This window comes from Balaenoptera physalus, assembly GCF_965194825.1.
Source record: "Balaenoptera physalus genome assembly, chromosome: 18".
Lineage (NCBI taxonomy): Eukaryota > Metazoa > Chordata > Mammalia > Artiodactyla > Balaenopteridae > Balaenoptera > Balaenoptera physalus.
In genome coordinates this window covers 14,260,037-14,285,553 of record NC_138899.1, presented here as the reverse complement: position 1 = coordinate 14,285,553, position 25,517 = coordinate 14,260,037, and the positions used below count along the sequence as shown (strand labels likewise).

General features: G+C 36.7%; 1 protein-coding gene across 2 annotated transcripts in view; it reads right to left on the bottom strand.

Annotated features, from left to right (window-relative positions):
* Positions 1 to 25,517, bottom strand: part of UGGT2 (UDP-glucose glycoprotein glucosyltransferase 2) — a 199,701-nt gene that overhangs the window by 2,358 nt on the left and 171,826 nt on the right. The window contains exons 34-38 of one of the 2 annotated variants that reach the window (XM_082434595.1): positions 22,835 to 23,017; positions 20,369 to 20,529; positions 19,612 to 19,726; positions 12,434 to 12,550; positions 7,432 to 7,558 (exon numbers count right to left, since the gene is read on the bottom strand). In XM_082434595.1, coding sequence (XP_082290721.1) covers positions 7,432 to 7,558; positions 12,434 to 12,550; positions 19,612 to 19,726; positions 20,369 to 20,529; positions 22,835 to 23,017 — 703 coding nt within the window. Of the gene's footprint in view, positions 1 to 7,431; positions 7,559 to 10,024; positions 10,874 to 12,433; positions 12,551 to 19,611; positions 19,727 to 20,368; positions 20,530 to 22,834; positions 23,018 to 25,517 lie in introns of those variants that run through there. The other variant, XM_082434596.1, reaches the window with a different exon arrangement.

Below are 25,517 nucleotides of genomic sequence, written 5' to 3'. Positions count from 1 at the left end.
AGAGGGAGGAGATATGGGGATATATGTATATGTATAGCTGATTCACTTTGTTATAAAGCAGAAACTAACACACCATTGTAAAGCAAGTATACTCCAATAAAGATGTTAAAAAAAAAATGTGATTGCCCTCTTAAAAAGAAAGATCAATAGAAGGATTGAAGATAAAGTAAAAAAGTTTCCCAGAACACAGAGGGAAGATTAGGGAATATAAAAATAAAATATTAAAAACAGAAATACAAAGATCATAAGAGACTACTATGATCAATTACATGCCAACAAATTGGACAACTAAAAAGAAATGGATAAATCTCTAGACACTTACAATCTACCAAGACTGAATCATGAGGAGACAGAAAATCTGAACAGACCAATTACTAGTAAGGAGACTGAATCAGTAATCAAAAACCTCCCAATAAACAAAAGCCCAGGATGAGATGGCTTCACTGGTGAATTCTACTAAACATTTAAAGAAGAATTAATACTAATCCCTCTCAAGCTCTTCCAAAAACTATAAGGGGTGGGAACACTCCCAAACTCATTTTTACAAGGCCAGTATTACCCTGATAACAAAATCAGACAATGACACCCTGAGAAAATTAAATTACAGGCCAATATCCCTGATGAACACAGATGCAAAAATTCTCAACAAAGTATTAGCAAACCAAATTCAACAATACATTGAAAGAAACATCCACCATGATCAAGTGGGATTTATTCCAGGGAGGCAAGGATGGTTCAACATCCACAAATCAATCAATGTGATACGCCACATTAACAAAATGAAGGATACATATCATATGATCATCTCAATAGATGCAGAAAAAGTGTTTGACAAAATTCAACATCCGTTTATGATAAAAACTCTCCACAAAGTAGGTACAGATGAAACATACCTCAACATAATAAAGGCCATATATGACAAACCCACAGATAACATCATACTCAAAGCAGAGAGTTTTTCCTCTGAGATCAGTAAAAAGGCAAGGATGTCCACTCTCACCCCTTTTATTCAACACAGTATTGAAAGTCCTAGCCAGAGCAATTAGGCAAGGAAAAGAAATAAAAAAGCATTCAAATGGGAGAAGAAGTAAAACTGTCACTATTTGCAGATGATATATATGATATTATATACAGAAAAACCAAAAGACTCCACCAAAAGTTTTGAACTAGGAAACAAATTCAGTAAAGTTGCAGGATACAAAATCAATGTACAGAAATCTGTTGTGTTTTTATACACTAACAGCTAGGTATCAGAAAAAGAAATTAAGGAAACAATCCCATTTACAGTTGCATTAAGACCAATTTAACCAAGGAGAAATACATTTAACCAAGTGGGTGAAAGACCTATACACTGGAAACTGTAAGACACTGATGAAAGAAACTAAAGACACAAAATAAATGGAAAGATATTCTGTGCTTGTGGGTTTGAAGAATCAATATTATTAAAATGTCCATATTACTCAAAGCAATCTACAGATTCAATAAAATCCCTATCGAAATCCAATGATACTTTTCACAGATACAGAACACAGAATCCTAAAATTTGTATGGAACCACAAAAGGCTGAATGGCTAAAGCAATCTTGAGAAAGAAGAACAAAGATGGAGGCATCATTTCAAGCTATATCACAGTAATCAAAGCAGTATGGCACTGGCATAAAAAGAGACAAACAGATCAATGGAACAGAAGAGGGAGCCCAGAAATAAACATATATATATATATATATATATAAACATATAATATATATATATAATATATATAATTTATATATATAATAATATAATATTTATATTATAAATTATATATAAATTATAAATTATATTATAAAATTATATATAATATTATATATATTAATATAATATATATAATATATATTATATATATTATATATAATATATATTATATATTATATATTATATATAATATATTATATATAATATATTATTGTTAATAATAATATAATTATTATATATATAATATAATATATATAATATATATAATATAATTATATATATAATATAATTATATAATTATAATATATATAATTTATAATACATAATATATATATACTATATATAATATATATATTATATATATATTATATATATAATATATATATATATTATATATAGTATATATATATTAGTTTATGACAAAGGAGCCAAGAACATGCAATGGGAAAAGGACAGTTTCTTCAATAAATGGTGCTGAGAAAACTGGACAGCCACATGCAAAAGAATACAACTTGACTGCTGTCTTACACTATGTACAAAAATTAACTCAAAATGGATTAAAAATTTGAACAGAAGACCTGAAACCATAAAACTCCTAGAAGAAAACAAAGGTGATGACCTCCCTGACACTGGTCTAGGCAATGATTTTTTAGATTTGACATCAAAAGCAAAGGCAACAAAAGCTAAAGTAAATAAATGGGATTACATCAAATTAAAAAGCTGCACAGCGAGGGAAACCACCAAAAAATAAAAAGGCAACCTATGGAAGGGTAGAAAATATTTGTAAATTATACATCTGTTAAGGGGTTATTATCCAAAATTTATATAGAACTCCTAAAACTCAATAGCAGAAAAACAAACAATCTGATTAAAAACTGGGCAAAGGATCTGAATAGATATTTTTCTAAATATACAGATAGCCAACAGGTACATGAAAAGGTTCCAATGTCACTAATAATTAGGGAAGTGCAAATCAAAACCACAAGATATCACCTCATACCTGTTAGAATGTCTACTATCAAAAAGACAAAAAATAACATAAGTGTTGGCAAGGAATGTGGATAAAAGGGAACCCTTGTACACTGTGGGTGGAAATGTAAATTGGTGCAGCCACTATGGGAATCAATGTGATGCTTCCTCACAAAATTAAAAATTGAACTGCCATATGATCCAGCAATTGCACTTTTGAGTATTTACCTGAAGAAAACAAACAAACAAAAAAAACCCTAATTCAAAAAGATATATGTACTTCCATGTTCACTGCAGCATTATTTACAATAGCCAAGATATGGAAGCAACCTAAGCATCCATCAATAAATGAATGGATAAAGAAAATGTGGTATACACACACACACACACACACACACACACACACACACTGAAATATTATTCAGCCATAAAAAAGAAGGAAGTCCTGTCATATGCGATACCATGGATGGACCTTGAGAGTATAATACTAAGGGAATTAAGTCACACAAAGAAAGACAAATGCCATAAGATATCACTTTTACATGGAACCTAAAAACAAAAACAAAAGCAACCAACCAAGCTCACAGCAACAGAGAACAGGTTGGTGGTTGCCAGAGGTGGGGATGGGGGATGGATGAAATGGGTGAAGGGGGTTAAAAGGTACCAACTTCCAGTTATAAAATAAATTAGTCATAGGGATGTAATGTACAGCATAGTGACTGAAGTTAATAATACTGTCTAGTATACTTGAAAGTTGCTAAGAGAGATCTTAAAAGTTCTTAGCACAAGAAAAAAACTTCTTAACTATGTATGGTAATGAATGTTAATTAACCTTATTGTGGTGATTATTTTGCAATATTTACAAGTATCAAATCATTATGTTGTACACCTGGAGCTAATATAGTGTTATATGTCAACTGTATCTCATTTAAAAAATGGAAAAAAAAGGAATAATAGGTCATGACCAAGTAGAATTTATTCTAGGAATACAAGGATGATTCAATATTAGGAATAATGATTCAATATTAGAAAATCTATTAATATAGTTTATCATACCAATATATCCAAGTAAAAAAATCATATAGTAACCTCTACTTTTGAAGAGGCAGTTGATAAAATATAACCCATTTTGATAAAAACACTTATTAAACTAAGAATCAATGGATATTTCCTCAGCATGATAAAAATACATGAAAAAATAGCTTTAGTCCAAAGCTATTATCTTACTTAATGGGGAAACACAGGAGGCTGGCTAGGCAATGTGAGAAAAAGAAAAGATGCCTACCACTACCACTGCTATTTAATATTGTATTAGATATATAAGCCAAAACAATTAGACAAGAAAAAGCAATGTGAGGGTAAAAAAAAAAAAAGGATTAGAAAGGAAGAGGAAAAGCCATCTTTGGTTGCAGGTAAGATGTACATATTCCTGGAAATACTCAAGAGAATCAACTGAAACATTACTATAAACAATATGAGATTCAATATGATCATAGGAAATAAAAATTCATATAAGGAAAATAGTAGTCATTCTATGGACAAGCTACCACCAGTAAGAAGATATACTGGAAGAGAAAATTTCACTTTTAATAGTAACAAAAGATAAAATATCTAGGAATAAGCTTTAAAATATATGTATAAAACCTATATGATTAAAATGTTGTAACTCTTGACAAACATAAAACTGGACCTGAACATACAGAAAGACACATGTTCCTAGATAGAATAGTTTTCACGAAGATGTCAGTACTCCCTAAGTTAACTAATAAATTTAATATAATCCTTCCTCTACCACAAAAGGAAAAAAAAAAAAAACAGAAAAATTTTTGGAACTAGATAAGCTGATTCTAAAGCTTGACGGACAAATAAGCAGACAAGAACACCCAGGAATACAACAACAAAGAGCGATGAGCCCTACTGGATATTTAAACACACTATAAACATTCAATGATTAAAGTAGTGTGTAATAGACACACGTAGAGACAGAGACCAATGGAACAGAAAAAAAAGTGCCAAATGAGACATACATAATACAGGAATTTAGCATATGCTAAAGGTGGCAACACAAATATGTGGAATAAAGATTATTAATTTTTCCCAGTGTTGGGCAGCAATGCTCCAGAAAAAAACAGGCAAAGCACAAGAACAGTTGAAAATCAGAAGAAATACAAATGGCCCTTAAACATATGATACGATTCTCAAATTCCATTCAAGTTATGGGTTGAATTATTTTCCCCTCAAAATTCATATGTTGGAGTCCTAACCTCCAGTACCTCAGAGTGTGACCTTATTGGGAGACAGGGTCTATGCAGAGGTACTCAAGTTAAAATGAGGTCATTAGGGTGGACCCTACTCCAACATGACTGGTGTCATTAGAGGACAAGGAAATTTGGACACAAACATGTACAGAGGGAAGACAATGTGAAGAGGCATAGGAAGAAGACAGCCATTTACAAGTCAAGGAGAGAGGCCCGGAACAGATCCTTCCCTCACAGTCCTCAGAAGGAAATAACCCTGACTACACTTTGATCTTGGACTTCTAGCTTCCAGAACTGTGAGACAAAAATGACTTTTGCTTAAGCCACCTAGGTTGTGGTACTATGTTACAGCAACCCCAGCAAACTAATACAATTTACAAGAGAAATGAAAATTTTATAAAGGAAGATGTATCATAGCCTTAAAAAATGGTTGCCTTTATTTAGGGAGTATGGGATCGACATGTACACACTGCTATATTTAAGACGGATAACCAACAAGGATGTACTGTGTAGCACAAGGGACTCTGCTCAATATTATGTGGCAGCCTGGACGGGAGGGGAGTTTGGGGGAGAACGGACATGTGTATATGTATGGCTGAGTCCCTTTGCTGTGCACCTGAACTATCACAACATTGTTGATCGGCTCTACTCCAATATAAAATAAAAAATTTATAAAAAAATGGTTGCCTCTTTGGGTTTGAGTAAGTAAAAGAGGGCTTCTGATTTTATTCTGTACATTAATACTTCCAAGTGTGGACGTATATAGAATATACAATGGTTTTAATGTTTATAATGAACATGTCTTAAATTTGTAATTAAAAATTAAGCAAAAAACCCAAAAATCTCTTTTGTAAAACTTCTCTTATTTATACATATAACCATACAAAAACATATATACACAGACATGCAATTTTTCTTTAATTAAGATATGGGTCAATAACATTATAAATATTCTATAACCTATTTTTTAACTTAAAAATTTGCTGTCAGCACAAATCTATCTCAATTCTCTTGAAAGGCTACATTATATTTCACTGTTTGTATACATCAGTGTTTATGCAATCGATCTTCTATTGATGGATAGATTCTATTTCATTATTAAAAACAATGCTGTAACAAACATATGTATAAATATCCATAATTTTTCTCATTTAAATGTTTCTTGTAAATTGCTGGGTCAAAGGGCATATATTTTAATTTTTTATGCATATTATAAAATTTCCTTAATTTATACAGCTACTATATGTACGAGAGTGCTTACTTGTCAATACCCGTGCTAATGCTGGGTCTTATTAATCCTTTAACTCTTTCCAATTTGATAAGAGAAACATTTCATCTCAATGTTTTATACATTTAAAATTGCTTGTGAGGTAATTATGTGAATTTTCCTTTCTTCCTTCCTTTTTTGCCTTCTTTCCTTCTCTCCCTTTGAAAACAGTTACACCACTTAAGAGAATAATCTTTCTTCTTCTGAACTGAAGTGGCACCTTTATACTACATTATTAAAAATGCTTGGGTGTGTGTTAAATATTGAACTTCTCAGACAACACACACTGATTTTGTTAAGGAAAACAGAGTCGAGATGAAACAGAATTTCATGCTTATATGAGAAAGTTTATATATAATCATTTCAGCCTCCCTAAAAAGTAAAGCTGAGGAAAATAAGAATTATATTCTGAACTACTAGAAAGAATTATTGTGAGGATTAACTAGTCTAACCTGTGAAAGTCTCTAACATACTGACTGGAACACAATAGAAGCTCAGTACTACTTTTAAAAAAGAGCAAAGGACAATAGAGACAGGCACTGACCAGGAAAGGGAATTATGAAGGAATCAAAAAGTTTATATCAGCTTTAAAAGAATATTCAACACATATTTATTGGTGTTGAGGATTTATGTAGGGTGATGAAATGCTAAGGTAACCTCAGTTTTTTATTTTACTTTTTTTTTTTCTTTTCAGTTTTTTAAATCTAAGAAATGGAAACAAATTAATCCAAATCACCCCCTAGTCATGACTAAGGCTACTAGATCCAGGAACCAACTTTTCATGGGGAAACCTATACCATGTACCAGATTAATTTAGGAGACAGGAGGTAATATTTTAGTTAGCTATGTAAGGCTTTTATTAAACTTCAGGGCTTGGATTTTCATATTTAGGAAATTCAGTGTGTCTTAAAGACAAGGGTTTCTTTTACTTTTTTCACCTCTACCTTATGTCAGGAGGTTAATACTATACTGCCTATCTATGTGATGATCTGAAGCCATATCCATGGGGGAACAGATTCTCTATCCATGTTTTAAATTTGTGAGCTTAGTCCACATAAAAATGAAATTTGTAATCAAGTCACGGACTTTGGTAAAGAAATTCTGACCTAATCATTTGATAACTTCACTAAGAACTGAGTCTGTAATCTATTCTAATTTCACTTAATGCAACATATGGTTCATACACCACTGCAGAATAACTTACTTGCATTTTTCTTCTTGTTTTCAAGGTGATCTAATAGTTGTCGTATCTCAGTATCATACGCCACCCATTCTGGGACAATCCTGGCAGCAGCTTTTAGTTTAGGTTCTTTTGTTTTGGGGTTATTGCACTGAAAGTTTAAATAAAGCTTTGTTAATAAAAAACCATGTTCGAGGAAACATAAAGGAAATACTTGAGGACACTGCTATGTCACTAGAGCAAACAAAATGCATTTTATAAAAAGCAGAGCCCTAGGTACTAAGTACTTGAAATACCGGAATTAGTTTAATAGAGAAAGGATCAAGTGAAATGACAAATCTTAGTTTATGTAAGCAGTAAGTGTTTAATGCAAACACCTCAATCAGAACTTTAAACAAAAATTGTTTAAAGACTTTTTGATGGTTCGTAAGAAGTCTGTCAAACAATTCTGTAAAATGTTTGCACAAAACATCCAATTATATGACCATCCTGTACAAGAACATAGAAGACTATATTAATAAATATTTGATTGCCTTTTCTTCAGACTAAAACCTGGTTTTATATACTTTATGTTTTTCATACACAAAACTATTTATCAGCCTTTAGAAAGGTCTTGAGTTTCTTTGGCAAAAGCATTCATCCTCTTTCACATGCCTCTGTTCTCATTAGCAGCTGTGATATTAAAAACCAGTTAACTGGAACTCATTTGTCAAAATACTGACAGTTGTGACATTCAGAGTAGCTCATAAATCTCCACACCTTAAAAATATTTAACTAGCCTGCTTAATAGGCACAGCGGAAACACAATGGACGTGGATCCTCAGTCCTCATGGTTCCAATTTTTACTGGCAGTAAGGCTTGGACGGTCCACACCTACTGGTATTAAGGCTTGGACGGTCCACACCTATTGGTAGTAAGGCTTGGACGGTCCACACTTACTGGTAGTAAGGCTTGGACGGTCCACACTTACTGGTAGTAAGGCTTGGACGGTCCACACTTACTGGTAGTAAGGCTTGGACGGTCCACACTTACTGGTAGTAAGGCTTGGACGGTCCACACTTACTAGGAGTAAGACCTAGTCACTAGGGCTTCCCTGGTGGCGCAGTGGTTGAGAGTCTGCCTGCTAATGCGGGGCACACGGGTTCGGGCCCTGGTCTGGGAGGATCCCACGTGCCGCGGCGTGGCTAGGCCCGTGAGCCACAACTACTGAGCCTGCGCGTCTGGAGCCTGTGCTCCGCGGCGGGAGAGGCCGCGATAGTGAGAGGCCCGCGCACAGCGATGAAGAGTGGCCCCCACTTGCCGCGACTGGAGAAAGCCCTCGCACAGAAACGAAGACCCAACACAGACAAAAATAAATATGAATAAAAATAAAAATTAAAAAAAAAAAAAAAAAAAAGACCTAGTCACTAAACTGTGTGTGTGTGTGGCAGCGGGGGCGTGGGCAGTGGCAGAACCTTAGTTTTTTTCATCTGCAAAGGACGAAATTAAAACAAGATCATCTCCAAAGTTCCTCTAATATTTGATCAATTTTAATTACCAGTTGGTCCTATAATAGAGTTTCTTGGGAAATTAAATCAAGGTTAAAAGGCAAAGAGTAGAGGAGGAGTTTAAGAAGGTTCTGACTCTGGATGTATTTGAAGGTACCGCCGACGAGACTTGCTCATGGGCTGGATGTGAATTGTGAGAAAAGAGAGGCATCAGATATGACCCTAGTGTCTTTGGCTTGAGCAACGTAAAGAATGGAGATGCCATTGACTGAGACAGGAAAGACTACGGGAGGAGCATAAACTTCACAAAGTTACACAAGCATCCTGTCTGCTCTTCATGAAGCACTAACAAAGAATGTGTCCTGAAGCTCACCTCTACGTGGCGTTTTCTTATAGTTGCCCCAACTTGCTTTCCCCTTCATCCTTCATGCCTTATGGGAGAGCTAAGTTATGAACCATGAGCCTGTTGTCTTATTTATTTATTTATGGCTGCGTTGGGTTTTTGTTGCGGTGCGTGGGCTTCTCATTGCGGTGGTTTCTCTTGTTGCAGAGCACAGGCTCTAGGCGTGCGGGCTTCAGTAGTTGTGGCTTGCAGGCTCAGTAGTTATGGCTCACGGGCTCTAGAACACAGGTTCAGTAGTTGTGGCGCACGGGCTTAGTTGCTCTGCGGCATGTGGGATCTTCCCAGACCAGGGCTCGAACCCGTGTCCCCTGCACTGGCAGGCAGATTTTTAACCACTGCGCCACCAGGGAAGCCTGAGCCTGCTGTCTTAATCCCTTCCTCATCCAACATTTTCAGTTCATTGCATTGTGGATTTTTTTCTAAAGTAATATATTTCTGAAGTAACTGGAAAACAGGATTTTCTTTGTAGAAATTAATTTCACAGGCAATGTGTTCTATAAAGAAGACAATGGAACTATTTTCTAACTATGTCAGAAACTATTAAAACAAAAATACTATGTTTGTCCTTAGTTTATGCTACACTTCCCCCCCCGCTACGATCTCTATCAGCGGTGCTTAAGTGGGGTGACCACGCCCCACAGGGGAGCTGTGGCCAGGCCTGGAGGTATTTCTGGTTGTCATAACGGGGGGGGGGGGGGGGCGCGCTACGGCCACCTAGTGGGTGGAGGCCAGGGACGCTGCTAAACACCCTCCTGTACAGCGCACAGGTCCGCCTCCACAACAGGGAATTAGTTGGTCCCAGATGTAAATAATGCCCCAGCTGAGAAACCCTGATTGAAAGGGAGTTGAGACAGTGTCATGACATTCACAGATACTCTCATCCTCACCTTCAATACCGGGAATCATGCTTTTTCCTCTCCGTTAGGCCATTTCCTTGGATTTTTCTTGTTAACTTTTTCCCCAAGAAGATGACCAAAAATAGCATGTTCTTCCATTTTTATTTTACATGTTTCTGTGGGAGAGATGATGTTGTCCACCAAAATTTATGTCACCCATCCTTCCTCTTCTATGTAGACCCATTGCTAGGAAGTGGCTGCCATCGAGGAATGACGATCCTTAGCTCCTCTTACAACTGATGTGGCCACACGACCAATTCCTACCACGGGGCCAAGGCCTTTAGGAGCAGGGTGCATTCTCCACACTCCTTTCTCCCTTCCCTCCAGATCAACACTATCCAACAGAAATATGATGGAAACCACACACACAGCTTTACATTTCCTAGCAGCCACATATAAAAATGTAAAAGGAACGGGTGAAATACGTTTTAATACTATATTTTATTTAACCCAATATTTCCAAAATGGTATCAAAATGTAATAATCAATATAAAAATTAGTAATGAGATATTTTTACATTCTTTTTATTGTACTGAGTCTTCAAAATCCGATGTGTTTTACACCTTACGGCATGTCTCAATTTACACTGGCAACATTTTAAGTACTCTATGGCTGCATGTGGCATGTGGCTGCCATACTGGATGGATCAGCTCCAGATGGACACAGATGATGACAGGACCCTAGAGGACGAAGAGGTCACAAGATGGATGGAGACTGGTCCCTGAGTCACGATGTACAGGGAAGCTACTCACTGATAGGACACCCACTCAGGTCTGAACCTGGGTGTATGTGAAACCATGGAAATCTGGGCATTTGTTAGAGTAGCTCATGTTAATCTAAGTACTAAAGATCCCAAGGAGACCTTATGTCACTAACATATGAGTCACCACCTTATACAACATAACCTTAACATTTTATGTTATGTTCAGTAATGTTCTTGACCTCTCTTTAGAAATTTCCCTCGCTTTCTTCTTACCAGTGCCATCTGGTTTCTGCTACATTCTATCCCCTATGATTGCAATCTAACATTTTGGCACGCTACTTTCTTTCTATACCTTTCTATACATATATGGAAAAACATCCTTATATTTTATTGCCCTGTCTTATTTTGTTCAAAACTATGAGTTTTAATATTTTGACAGTCTGTTCTTCAGTGAAGATCTTCTAAACAATTCTATACTTTTAGCACATAAAAACAATATGGTCAGAAAAAGAATAATATCTTGTACTATTAAAGACAATATATAGTATTGGAATATAATGTCTAGACAGCTGGATAATAAATAAGTTAGTTTAAAATATTTCATGTCTAGATTTAAACTGTGTAGCATAAACTGCTTAAAATGAAAATCTAAGAAAAAAACTTCTCAAAAATAATGAAGAAAAATAGACATGTATAGGATAATTTAAGTAGACAGAGTTATTTTGGTTGTCTTTATTTGGGAAAATTATTGGCAGGGAAACTAAACTTATGACATGTTAAGATGATAGTCAATCCATAAACATTTCAGCCAGCTCATGGCCTTTCTTTCAAAAGGCTTTGTGCAGAAAAGAATGAACACAGCAGGCCTGAGACCGCTACTCTTAGGCCCATGCTTGCAAGGTTGGCCCTTGGCTGGCACCTGGGAACTTGGGTTTCAGGAGTGTTCCCAACATTCCCTGCTAAGAATGGCTCACTGTGCCTAAACTGTGCAAACATGTGGTTTATGCTGACCACCTGCCTTCCTTCTGGATGTTGGGAATTTTGGCACGTGCCAGGCAGAGGGGGTGCTTGCCATGACGAGGCCCCCAGTAAGAATCCTGGGCATTGGGTTTCTGGTAAGCGGCCCTGATAGACCACATTTCACACGGGTTGTTGTACTTCTTGTAGCTTAAGGAATTAGGGTTGCCCTGGGTAACTTCACAGGGAGAGGACTCTTGGAAGCTTGAACCTGGTTTTCTCTGGACTTCACCCCATGCGCCTTTTCCTTTTACTGATTTTGCTTTGCATTCTCTCACTGTAATATCTTCACAGCCATGATTCTGAGTCCTATGAGTCCTCTTATTGAATCATCAAACCTGGGGGTGGTCCTGGGGGCCCCCAACACAGCCCTATACTTGCCAACCTAGGTAAATATAACAGTGAATAACAGCCTGAGCAGCAGGGTGCCCTACGTGTGCCATTCCATTTGTAAAACAGAAAATATTTCTATTGGAACATTTTCATATCTGCTTATACAAAGGAAAATGCAAACGCTCACCAGATCAATTGTTTTGGCTCTTTGTTTGGATTCATCATCACACCAGGTTTCACACCACAACCAGTCTTGGGGAAGAGACTTAATGGCAACTTGGTAAATCATATTATTGGGAAGATCCTACAGAAAAAAAGAATGATTTAAACACAGAGGTATAGAAATTAGAGTCAGAGTGAAAGAAGTTGAAGATATCATTTAGATTATAAAAAGATCCTAAAAAAACATGTAAATCTGAGGTGTGTCTATATTTTGAAGCTTTAAATACTGAATTTGACCCAATAGTCTTGTGTCATGAATGAACCTGTGCACTGGAACAAAGACCACACCTGCCCTGGGCTTCACCCCTAGCATCCGAGGTGGAGAGAGAGGCCCAGAAACCCACCATTCCACATGCCCTCTCTACCTCTTATCTGCCTCGAAACACCAGGATTAATCACTTATACCGTGTCTGCTATTACTGTTTATGTAGTCACCGCCACACTCTCCAGATTCAGAGGTGACTTTTCATTTCCCTATCAGCAAACTATGCTCCACAAATATTTTCACATTTCTGCATACTCAGAGCTTTCTAAGCAAAGATTGCTGGCACCTGGGTAAAAGGATGTTTAAATGGCAAATGAGCCTAGTAAGTTAAAGACAGAGACCTCTGCAGAGATTTAGAGACATCTTTCCCAGAGATACCTGCTTATATATGCCAGGGGTTGCAGAGCCCTTCCCAGAGAATATTTGTTTACATTCCAGAGCAAAGGGCATGTTTCCTCTCTCCCAGAGGGCACCAGCAGTACTTGTGTTAGCTGTCCCATCTAAGTTCCAAGATTCGTAATTTTAGGGTTCTTCTCTCAACACTCCTATTAATCATCATACTGGAAGTTCTAGCCAATGCAGCAAGACAGGAAAAAGAAATAAACGGTATAAAGATTGGAAAGGAAGCAATAAAACTGTCTTTCTTTGAGGATGACAGGATTGTTTATGCAGAAAATCCTAAGAATCAGTAAAAAAAAAACTCCTGGAACTAAGAAGCAATGATAGCAAGGTTTCAGGATACAAGGTTAACATACAAAGGTCAATTGCTATATACCAGCAATGAACAATTGGAATTTGAAATTAAAAGCACACCATCATTTACATTAGCACCAAAAAAAAAAAACCACCCAAAGACAAAAAAACAAAAAAAACCCAAATAAACCTAGGTCAAAAAATCTAACAAAATATGTTCCTCTACATGAGGAAAACTATAAAATTCTTATGAAAGAAATCTAGGAACATCTATATAAATGGAGAGATATTTCATGTTCACAGATAGACTTAATATTGTTAAGATGTCAATTCTTCCCAACTCAATTTATAGATTCACCGCAATCCCAATAAAAGTCCCAGAAAATTATTTTGTGGGTGTCAACCAACTCATTCTCAAGTTTATATGAAAGGCAGAAGACCCAGAATAGCCAACACAGTGTTGAAGAAGAATAACAAAGTCAGAGGACCGATACTACTGAATTTGAAGTCTTCATATAAATTCTATAGTAATTAAGAGATTGGTAATGGCAAAAGAACAGACAAATACAGCAATGGAACAGAATAGAGAGCCCAGAAATATGAGACTTCTTTGTATTTTCTGCTCAATTTTTTCCTGTAAATCTAATACTGCTCTAAAAAAATAGTCTATTAATTAAAAAAAATAAAAGCTAGTTAACTGTTCCTTCTTCCAACACCCTTTTCCTGGGAATCCATTCTTTAAATCCTTAAACAACCTGGTCTGTCATCTTATCTCAGCCACTTTCTCCCATGGTCATGTCCTAGCCAAGTCCTCTATAATTTCAATTTCATGCTCCCACTCTCTGACAACCTCTTAATTTTCAGCTTACTCCATCAAGTACTCAGATATCAATATCTTTTGACCCCCACTGGGACCTCCAATCAACTGATCCTACCACTATTTCACTGTCCTTTACCTCCTGATTTCTTCACTACCCCCCTTCCTTAATTTCCATGGTTAATCATTATATTTAATCCCTTGAATATATTCTCAATTGTCTTACCATTCTCGCATTTAGTTGTACTCACTTGGCAAAATTATAGTCCTGGTTAAATCCAAACTCTGCATCTGCCCCATGCGACTAAACATGGCTGGCGAAACACACAGACACAGACACTACACTATACTATTTTATGTTCCCATCAGCAGTGTATGATGGTTCCAAATTCTCCATATCCTTGCCAAAGCTTTTACTGTCTTTTTTATTATAGCCATCCCAGTGAGTATGATGAGGTATCTCACTGTAGTTTTGACTTGAAGTTCCTAATGACCAGTGATGCTGAGCATCTTTTCACGTATTTATTGGCCATTTGTATATCTTCTTTGGAAAAATATCTACTTAAATCCTTTGAGCAGGACTTCCTTGGTGGTGCAGTGGATAAGAATCCGCCTGCCAATGCAGGGGACACGGGTTCGACCCCTGCTCCAGGAAGATCCCACATGCCGCAGAGCAACTAAGCCTGTGTACCACAACTACTGAGCCTGCGCCCTAGAGCCCGCAAGCCACAACTACTGAGCCCGCATGCTGCAACTATTGAAGCCAGCGCACCTAGAGCCCATGCTCTGCAACAAGAGAAGCCACCGCTCACCATAACTAGAGAAAGCCTGCACGCAGCAATGAAGACCCAGCACACTCAAAAACAAAATCCTTTGAGCATTTAAAAATCGGTTCTCTTTTTGTTATTAAATTATAAGAGTTTTTATATGTTCTGGATACTAGTCTCTTATCAGGTACATGATTTGCAAATATTTTCTCCCATTCTGTGGGTTGTCTTTTCACTTTCTTGTGTCCTTTAATGCACAAAGTTTTAAATTTTGATGCAGTCCTATTTTTTCTTTAGTTGCTGGTACTTTTTGTTTCATATCTAAGAAACCACTGCCTAATCCAAAGTTACAAAGATGTACACCAATACTTTCTAGGAGTTTTATACTTTACCCTCTTACATTCAGGCCTTTGATCCATTTTGAGTTAGTTTTTATACATGGTGTTAGGAAGGGGTCCAATCCATTCTTTACATGTGGATATGCTGTTGTTCCAGCACCTTTGCTGAAAAAGCTATTCTTTCTCCATTAAATTATCCTGGCATGCTTGTCAAAAATCCAGTGACCATAGATGCATGGGTTTATTTCTGGACTCTCAGTTCTATACCATTGATCTATATATGTCTAACCTTATGCCAGTCCATTCCCTGTTCATATTTAAAGGGTACAGTTTGATAAGTTTTACATACAAATATTCCTGTGACACAACGATTACAATCAAGCTCATTGAATATATCCATCACTCTCAAGTTTTCTTCTGCGTTTTTGCAATCCTTCTTGCCTGTCCTTTCTATATTCACCTAAGCCAGTTAGTTCCTGGGCAAACACGAACTGCTTTTTGTCCATGTAGATTGGTTTGCATTTTCTAGAATTTTGTATAAATAGAATCATGTGATATGTATATTTTTGGCTTGGCTTCTTTAGATCAGCATAATTGTTTTTAGATTCATCGATGTTGTTATGTGTATGAATAATTCATTCCTTTTTACTGTTGAGTAAATATACCACAATCTTTCTATCCAATCTCATTTTTATAGATATCTGGGTTTGTGGTAGGCAGTTTCTGATACGGCTCCCAGTGATCCGTGCCTCCCAGTATTCATTCTTTTGTGCAATTATTTCTCCTGGAGTGTGGCTGGACCTAGTGACTTCCTTCTAACAACAGAATATGGCAAAAGTAATGTGATGTCAATTTTCTGGAAGAGCTTGCGTAGAATTGATACTATTTCTTTAATGTTGGGTAGAATTCACAAAAGTTTGGTAGAATTTAGAAGCTATCTGGGCCTGGAGATTTAAACTAAATTCAATTTCTTCAGTTGTTACAGGTCTATTCAGGTTATCTATTTCATTTTGAGTGCATTTTGGTAGTTTGTGTCTTTTAAGTAATTTGTCCATTTCATCGAAGGTGTTGAATTTATTACCATAAAGTTGTTTGTAATAGTTTCTCATTATTCTTTCAATATCTGTAGATATTGTGCTGTCATGTCTCTCATTTCTATATTAGTAATTTGTGTCTTTTATCTTTTTTCTGATCAGTCTGGCTAAAGGTTTATGTTTTCTTAATTTTATCAAAGAACCAGCTTTGGTTTGTAAGAAAATCTATGGAAACATACCATTTTTCCATTTTTTTCATTTCATTGATTTCCACTCTAATCTTAATTATTCTCTTTTCTACTTACTTTGGTTTCAAATTTGCTCTTTTTTTCTAGTTTCTAGGTAGAAGCTGAGGTTGAGACCCTTTTTCTTTTCTAATATGTACTCAGTGCTATGAATTTTCTAAGAACCGTTTTAACTGCTTCAGATGATGTACCTTATCATTCACTTTGTATATAGAAGAGAAGCAGCCTAAGGCTAAAATATATATAAATTCATATGAAATGGTGAATGGCTTGGTTGATGGGTCAGGGGCCCAGGAAGAAGATTAAGGACAAGGGCATGGGTCCAAGGGGGCAAAGTAGAAGTGACCCTGCTTATCCCTCCCAGTGACTTTCTTGGGGAACTTGTGCTCATTATCCCCATAACTCTGGGAGGTTCTGGGTCGTATCACTAGGTTAGGGGAATCTTGGTGAAGGAATAAAGACCTGGGCCCCTCGACAAACTGTGACAACCAGGAAAGGCCATCTCAGCTTCAGAACTCCCTGTGGGGGTTGTCTGAGGCCTTTGCTGAATTTGTAGAATTCGCCTAATTCTGCTTCCTTTCCTTCTCCAACAGCTGTTAGTCCTGAGAGCACTTCCTAATAAGCTTCCTGCAGGATAATTTCCGCTTTAGAGTCAGTTTCGTTCCTGGATAACCCAACCTGTGATAGGGAGCTGAGCAGTAAGCTGCCGATGTAAAGAACAGTGGAGGAGGAATACAGCTCGGGTTTTTGACTTTTAATTTGAGAAATGTTCTGGGCATTACTGTGTCTGTTTCAGCAGATTTAACATATGAGTTAGGCATTCAGAGGAGAGAGAAGGGCGAGGTAAAGATTTGGGAATTCTTGGTAGAAAAAAAGCTGGAAATTAAAGCCAGTATATGTGAGAAGCCAATAGAGTGGGTACAGAATGAGAAGTGGGCCATGGGCAGAAACTTGGAGGATAGCAACATTTAAATAAGAGGTAGAAAAAGCGTAGTTCTCAAACTGTGCTGCGAAAGTCACGGACATCAGAGAAGAACCAGGAAGATTTGCTATTATGAAAACCAAGGGAGTTTCAAGAAAGGAGAGGTTTAAAGCACCCACATCACAAAAAAGGCAAATAAGAAGAAACAAGAAGTGTTCACTGGATAAGAAGACATTGCTTTGACTTTAGTGAGACGTGTTCAGCGGACTGGCGGGAATGATAGCCAAGTGCGTCCAAAGAAGGACCACCATCCCCCACACGTGGTGACGCAGTGCTGGGAGAGTCCCTCAGGTGTCTGCTGGTCCGCTTGAAAAATGAGTCCTTTCCTTAGTTACCCGCAGGCAGATAACCAGTAGGGTTCCTTATGAATAATCCATTGGGGAAATGACTAAGAATTATAAAAATGTGATATTCATAATCTAAATCTGGAATGTTACTGGGGTTTACTGAGGACTCTATGTCTGTTTTTTACTAATTGGCAATATTGCAAAGACGCTACCTTGCATTTGCACACATACATATTTGGAGTTCTCTCAACTTCCAAGAATGATTTTTTTAAATCAGTCCTTCATCAGTGTGCTCTTGAATCAATCATTAGTATTTTGACCTATAATATTCCATTTGCTTGATTTTTAAACAAACAGCCTCAACTTTCTACATTATCTAGACCCTCTGTTACCTCTCTTCCCTATGCCAGACTATTTTTCCCCTCTGTACTATTCCTCAAACATGTAAGGCCCACTCCCACCTTGGGACCTTTGCATTCGATATTCTTTCTGCTTGGAATTCTCACAGATATCTGCATGGTCAGCTCTTAAGCCGCCATCTGAACGTCACCTTCGTATAGATATATGGCCACTCAGTTTACAACAGCAAACTCTAACCCTTATTCACCATTCTGAACTCTATCATGTTTTCGTGTTTTATTTTTTCTCTAAAGCACTTATTACCTTTAAATATTGTTCACTGATTTATTTAGTTATTTTCCCACTAGAATGAAAGCACCATGAGCTAAGGATCTCTGTTTTGTTTTCTGACGTCCCAGGGCTTAGGAGAGTATCTGACACATAGTAAGTATTCAACAGATACTTGCTGAATTAACAAACATGTAAGGTTCTAGTAAGAACCTATATTCTTAATTTACTTATTTATTTTTGGCTGCGTTGGGTCTTCGTTGCTGCGTGCAGGCTTTCTCTAGTTGCAGAGAGCGGGGGCTACTCTTCGTTGTGGTGCACGGGCTTCTCATTGCGGTGGCTTCTCTTGTTGCGGAGCACGGGCTCTATGCACGCAGGCTTCACTAGTTGTGGCTCGCGGGCTCTAGAGCACAGGCTCAGTAGTTGTGGCGCATGGGCTTAGTTGCTCCGTGGCATGTGGGATCTTCCTGGACCAGGGATCCGAACCTGTGTCTCCTGCATTGGCAGGCGGATTCTTAACCACTGTGTCACCAGGGAAGTCCAGAACCTATATTCTTTAGTCACTGGAAAGAGGGAAGAGTGGGAATTATGGGCTACAGGGTCTTTTTCTTCTGTTTAAATTGTTAAAATGAGGAAATTAGCAGGATACAATAATGAGGAAATAATGGGATTTGAGAAAAAAGTATTTGTGAGGAAAAACAAAATGTAAGGCAGTAGTCAGGGAGGGCACAGGATGAAGGGAGTTTATCTTAAAGATCAGAGAGAAAGAGAAATGGGAGAAAGGGAGGGAGGGAGGGAGACAGACATGTTTAAATGATGATGGAAGCAAGTAAGAAAAATTTAGGGTAACAAAGTGAGATAGGGCACATAGTGGAAAGAAGAGGTTTAAGCATGGAAAAGTGAAGATCAAATGCTATTCTGAAAATGTTAGGCTTGAAGTGAAAAAATATGTAAGTCAAGATAGCTAATGCAAAATTGTACAAAGGGAAGAAAGAGGCTAAAAATACAAGATTTTAACGTCTATAAGTAGGGAGATAGAACAGTCTATGTCTATGTATTGAAAATTATTCCATGAATATTTTACTTACCTGATCTAGGTTTGAAAGACTGTTTGGATCTTGACTGAGAGTTTGGTACTGGCCCCGGAGCCTGTCACCTGCTGCGATTCTCCTGAACTTCTTGAGATCCACCACGTATAAGGCACTGCAAGAAATGAAGACTCCTTGAGAGCTTACGTTGTTTACATATATTTACTTTCCTCTAGTGATTGTCTACAGTGTTGGTATTAACTTTAGATATCCCTGGGTCTAATAATAATGAATCCTTTCATAATTTGCTCCTGATGTCTAATACTGTTTCCAAGGGGCTTGAAGTTTGATATGATGATGTTAGGATCCACATCCTCTTAAGGTCACCTTAAGTTTTTCCAAGATCTCCTGAAACTCGTGGGCCTACAAAACAGTAACAGCTCTGAAGACAATCTTCATTTTGTTATGCGACAAACCAAGCTTAAATCTTCTATTGTAGTTAGGAACATACGGCTGAGCCATATCACTTGGGTTTAACTCCGGGCTCAGCTATGTACTAGCAGCGTAAGCCTGGGCAAGGTACACAAATGCTGTATGCCTCGGTTTCCACATCTATAAAATAGAGATGATAGCAATATCTCAAAAGGCTGTCATAGAGATTTTATGAGTTAATATATGTAAAGTCTTGTAAGAGCGACTAGCATGTAATAAGCACTATATAATGGGTTGCCATTATTGTATATTTTCCAAGAAAACTGAGTATTGTCATTCAACAAGTTATTTTTTCACTCAAAGGTAAGAGTATGACTTTTCTTACCTGATATGGTATTTCCTTCTTAAAAGATGTGATGCCCAGTATCCCGTTTTCCAGAAACGATATCCATCCATTTCCGTGCGGCTATCACAGAAGGGAGTATACCCATAAGGAGCTCCATCCAGATCAAAATCTCGAAGTTCTTTTAGGTCATGTCTGACAATCTAAATAATTAGAATAGTTTCTCTGATGAAGACTATAAAATAATAGAAGCCCCTTTAATATGAATCTCAAATCATCATCACCTTGTTGTAGAAAGATAGAGAACTGAGTTTTCCCCACAGTTCTGTCATGTATCACGAGTTTACCAAATTTCTATTTTTTCCTTTTGCCCTAACAGATTAAAAGAAACCTAAAATTTACATACCTAGTCTGTATGACAGTGGTCTTACTCATTAATAAGAATAGCTTGTTACATCATTTTTAATCAAGGTATTTTTTAATATTCTTCTTAAAATTAAAGTACAGTTGATATACAGCTGTAGTATATGTTACAGATGTACAATATAGTGACTCACAATTTTAAAGGTTATTCTCCATTTATAGCTATTATAAAATATTGGCTATATTCCTCGTGTTGTACAGTATATCCTTGTAGCTTATTTTATACCTCATAGTTTGTATCTCTTAATCTCCTACCCTTATATTGCCCCTCCCTCCTTCCCTCTTCCCAGTGGTAACCACTAGTTTGTTCTCTATGAGTCTGCCTCTTTTTTGTTTTATTTACTAGTTTGTTGTATTTTTTAGATGCCACATATAAGTGATATCATACAGTATTTGTCTTTCTCTGTCTGACTTATTTCACTGAGCATAATGCCCTCCAAGTCCATCCATGTTGCTCCAAATGGCAACATTTTATTTTTTTTTAATTCTTTTACTTTTTAGGCTGAGTAGTATTCCATTATATATATACACACACCCCACATCTTCTTTATCCATTCATCTGCGGATGGACACTTAGGTTGCTTCCATATCTTGGTAACTGTAAATAATGCTGCTATGAACACAGGGGTGCATGTATCTTTTTGAATTAGCGTTTTTGTTTATTTCGGATATATACTCAGGACTGGAATTGCTGGGTCATATGCTAGTTCTATTTTTAGTTTTTTGAGGACCTCCCTACTGTTTTCCACAGTGGCTGCACCAATTTACACTCCCATCAACAATGTTGGAGGGCTCCCTTTCCTCCACATCCCTGTCAACATTTGTTATTTGTGTTCTTTTTGATGATGGCCATTCTGACAGGTGTGAGGTGATATCTCACTGTGGTTTTGATTTGTAATCAAGGTATTTTGAACAAAGTATATTTTGGTAAGGAATTAAATATACAAGTACATAGCTCTTAATTTCTCAAGGTATAGATTAATAATTCAGAATGATTTTTATGATATATCTCCATTATTATATATTGGCAAATAGTAGTTTGAATCATAAAGAAAAATCTCTTAATTATTCTCAGTGGCTTCAATGACATAATGTTAGTATGTTTCATTTTTTAATAGACTCTAGCCTGCTGGAAAATATTATTGTATATATTGGGGGAAAACAGGAGAAATAAATTTTATGTTAGATAGTATGTTTGGAAACGCTTACTTCATTACACTTTTGCCTATTTTCTTAGTTTTTAATTATAATGATTCATATTTATCAATTTGAAAAATAATACAAAAATAATAAATTTAGAATACAAGTAAATTATAAAGTAGGATTTGAAAATATACTTTTGGTCCTAAATAACAATACTAACTTGTGCATTTGATTTATGTAACATTTATATTTACATATTATTGTTCTTAGAAATTCTGTGTATTTTTTAAAATTTTTAAGAGAAGTTCTGTGTATTTTAAAAATATTTTTTACCATTAGTGATTACAAAGGCATGCAAGGAGAAAAGGGGAAAAGTCATAAAAACTTCTGGATATATAAATTTTGAAAGCTGAGGACCATAATTTTTTTTGGCCAAATTTAGGACTCTTTTCTTTAAGTGGCAGAATGATGGGATTTGGTTATTGGCTAATCGCCAAAGAATGTGGCTGAAGGTGGAAAAATGAGAGGAGAGTGTGTGTAATTGCTAACTTTTCCAGCAAGAAGAAATAGTTCACTTTAAACAAATTTCAGTTCATATCCATAGGAACTCATATAGCTACTTTTATTATGACTAATATAAGTATTTCTTTTATTTTTAATTACCAAAAAAAACCCCAAAAACAAAAAACTACTACTTCAGAGGAAAAAACTGCCACGTCCTAAGGAATAAATGGTACTTCTGGCAACACCTTTGATTTTCCCCTGGAATGCTGACTTTTTTTTAAAAAAAGATACTTTGCTTATATGTCAAAATTATGTCTTACGTTTACATAGCGTGGCAACAAAGACAGTAATAAGCAGCAGCAACATAAATTGCATCCCTATACTCAGAAGTGTAAAAAAGTTTTCAGTGCTCTTAAAAACAATAGTTAATCTTATTACCTGGTCAGCATCAACAAAAATGATTTTGTCCACTGCAAGAGGAAAAAGGACATCAAGGAAAAGAATCTTATAACCCCAAATAATCCTTTGTTTTTCTGTCTGTTGGTGAAGCCACCGGGGCCACCTATACTGGACTAGTTCATACTGGAATCCATACTCCTCAGCCATGTGAGGGATCACCTCCTAAAACACACACACAAATCAAAGACTATGTTCAAGGAACAGAAAGCAGTTTTTGTTTTGGAGAAAAAATTAACATTTTAAAAGTAAGAGTTTACAAGTTGTTACAACTGAATCGGTAAAATGTCTAAACAGTACTTCTACAACTTACACCTGTTAATCAGAAATATGACAATGCTGACAAACAAAGATGTAAGTATACATCAAACTCTGTAGTTTAAAGGCATTAAAAATAGGTACACTAGCAGGCTTATTAAGTAAGATAATTGTTCCTCTACTTTTACTACTAATGTTTGACCTGAGAAAACTTGATGACAGAAAGGAAAGCCTCTGGATCGTGGAACACCTGTGCATCAAACACTTTATGCACATGTCAACATGCTGGCTGGTCAGAGAGACAGGAAGATGAAAAGGGTGTACAAAAAACACAAAATGAGTAGTAAATTGATAGATTATATTCTCTATATGAGTTTCATGTTTGAGATTTATGACTATTTAATTCAAGGATTAAAAATACAAGGTAGTTATTGTGGCATGAATACTTGATATTTGATTCAGTGTCTTATAGGCTTAGAGTATCTTATTCTGTTTAAAACAGAGCAGTTAGTTAAATATGTACACTGTTAGCTAAGTTTGGGTCAAGAGCCCAAATATTGAGAGGGATGATGGTAAAGGAGTGAGTAAAGACGGGTTAGCAAATGTAGAATTTGCATTCATCTCCTCAATTCTCACTTGTAGCTAGTTGCTGGTTATATGCTTAGTTTAATTTTCTCCCTGCTCTTGTAAGAAAGATGTAGATTTAAATTATGTTCCTTACTGTAAGCGTTGGTTTTATCTGTGAGTTGCAAAATGTTGACATTATGGCTAGAACAGTTACTGGGAGTCACTGCTTTCATTTCAAACTTAAAAAAACAAACTAGGATAAATTAGAAAAACTTTTTTTTATTCAATAAATATGTATTAAAAAATATGTTCACTGAGCATGCACTATGTGCCAGGCACTATCCTAGGCCCTAGGGATACAGTAATGAAACAAAACAGACACAAATCATGGCCCTCATGAGGCTTACATTTTAGATAAAATAAATGAAATTAGTAAGTTATCTATAGAAGATAGTGCTATGGAGAAAAATAAAAGGGGAAGGGAAATAAAATGAAAGATCAGAAGGGACTGTCATTTTACATAGTGTAGTCAGGAAAGGCTTATTCCCAAAGTAGGTATAATTCAGCGAAGATCTGAAGGAAGACAGGAGGTATGCTTTTAAAATTGAAGGGAAAAGATCTAGGGTACTAGCAATTTCTGTTTCCATATCTGGCTGCTGGTTACACAGGCGTTTTAAATTTGTAAAAATTCATCAAAGTTGCACATTTACCGTTTGTATATGTTATATTTCCCTGAAAAAAATATAAAAGGTAAAAATTTCGAGCAAAAAGAACAAATTACAAAAAGAAGGAAAATATTATTTCAGATATGGTGTCACTTTTGGCCATGCAGCAGAACAAGACTTTTCCGCACACAGCACCGTGTTTCTAGGGAATGATATAATTTCCTGTTAAGAGAATCTTCACATTTTATTATCTCAGTATATGCAGAGTTAAATCCCCCAATGCAGTGTTGCATCACATGTTAAAAGTTTAGAAACAAACTAGTAAGACTTCTTGTCTCTATTTATGGGTTCTTTTTCAGTTTACAAGTAAGTACAGGAGGCGGCCCCCCTGGTGGTGGTGGGGAGGGTAGAGGAGCTGTGTCGTAAGGGTTAAGCACCTGGGCTTTGAGGTCGGAACGCTTGGGCTCAAATCTCAGCTACTAATCAGCTATTTGATCTAGGGCCTGTGCCATAAAGGACAAGTCTTGCTCAAAGAATGGTTGGGCCCTTTGCCCTTGGCTCCTGGGAAGTAAATGCTAACCTTGGAATATCCTGCCTGATAAGAATGTCTGTATTTGCCTGGGGACCTAGGGCCACGCCAGATAGTCTGTGCTAACAATGTGATTTATGATGGAGACCTTGGGCCACAAGATATCAGCTCAAGCTCTGGAGGGGCTAGATGCTAAGGTCAGTCATGGTGGCCGTCAGGTGGGTCTATGTACCCAACTCCCGATAAAAACTCTGGACAGCAGGTCTGAGTGGGCTTCCCTAATTGGCAACACTCCATGTGTACCGTCACAGTTTTGCTGGGAGGTATAAGCTCTGTCCACATGACTCCACTGGGAAAGGACAACTGGAAGCTCGGTCTGGTGTCCCCTGGATTCTGCCCTATGCATCTCTTTGCTTTGCTGATTTTAATCTGTATCCTTTTGCTGTAATCAACTGTAATTGTGAGTATAATTGCTTTTTTGAGTTCTGTGTGTCCTTCTAGTGGGTTTCTGAACTTAAGAGTGGTCCTGGATACCGCCCAACTGTGCAGGTCAGTTACATAACTTCTGAGTCGTGGTTTTCTGGGAATAGGACTTTATGAAGAGCAACTTTATGAAGAATGTAGGTAAAGTACTTAGCAATGTGCC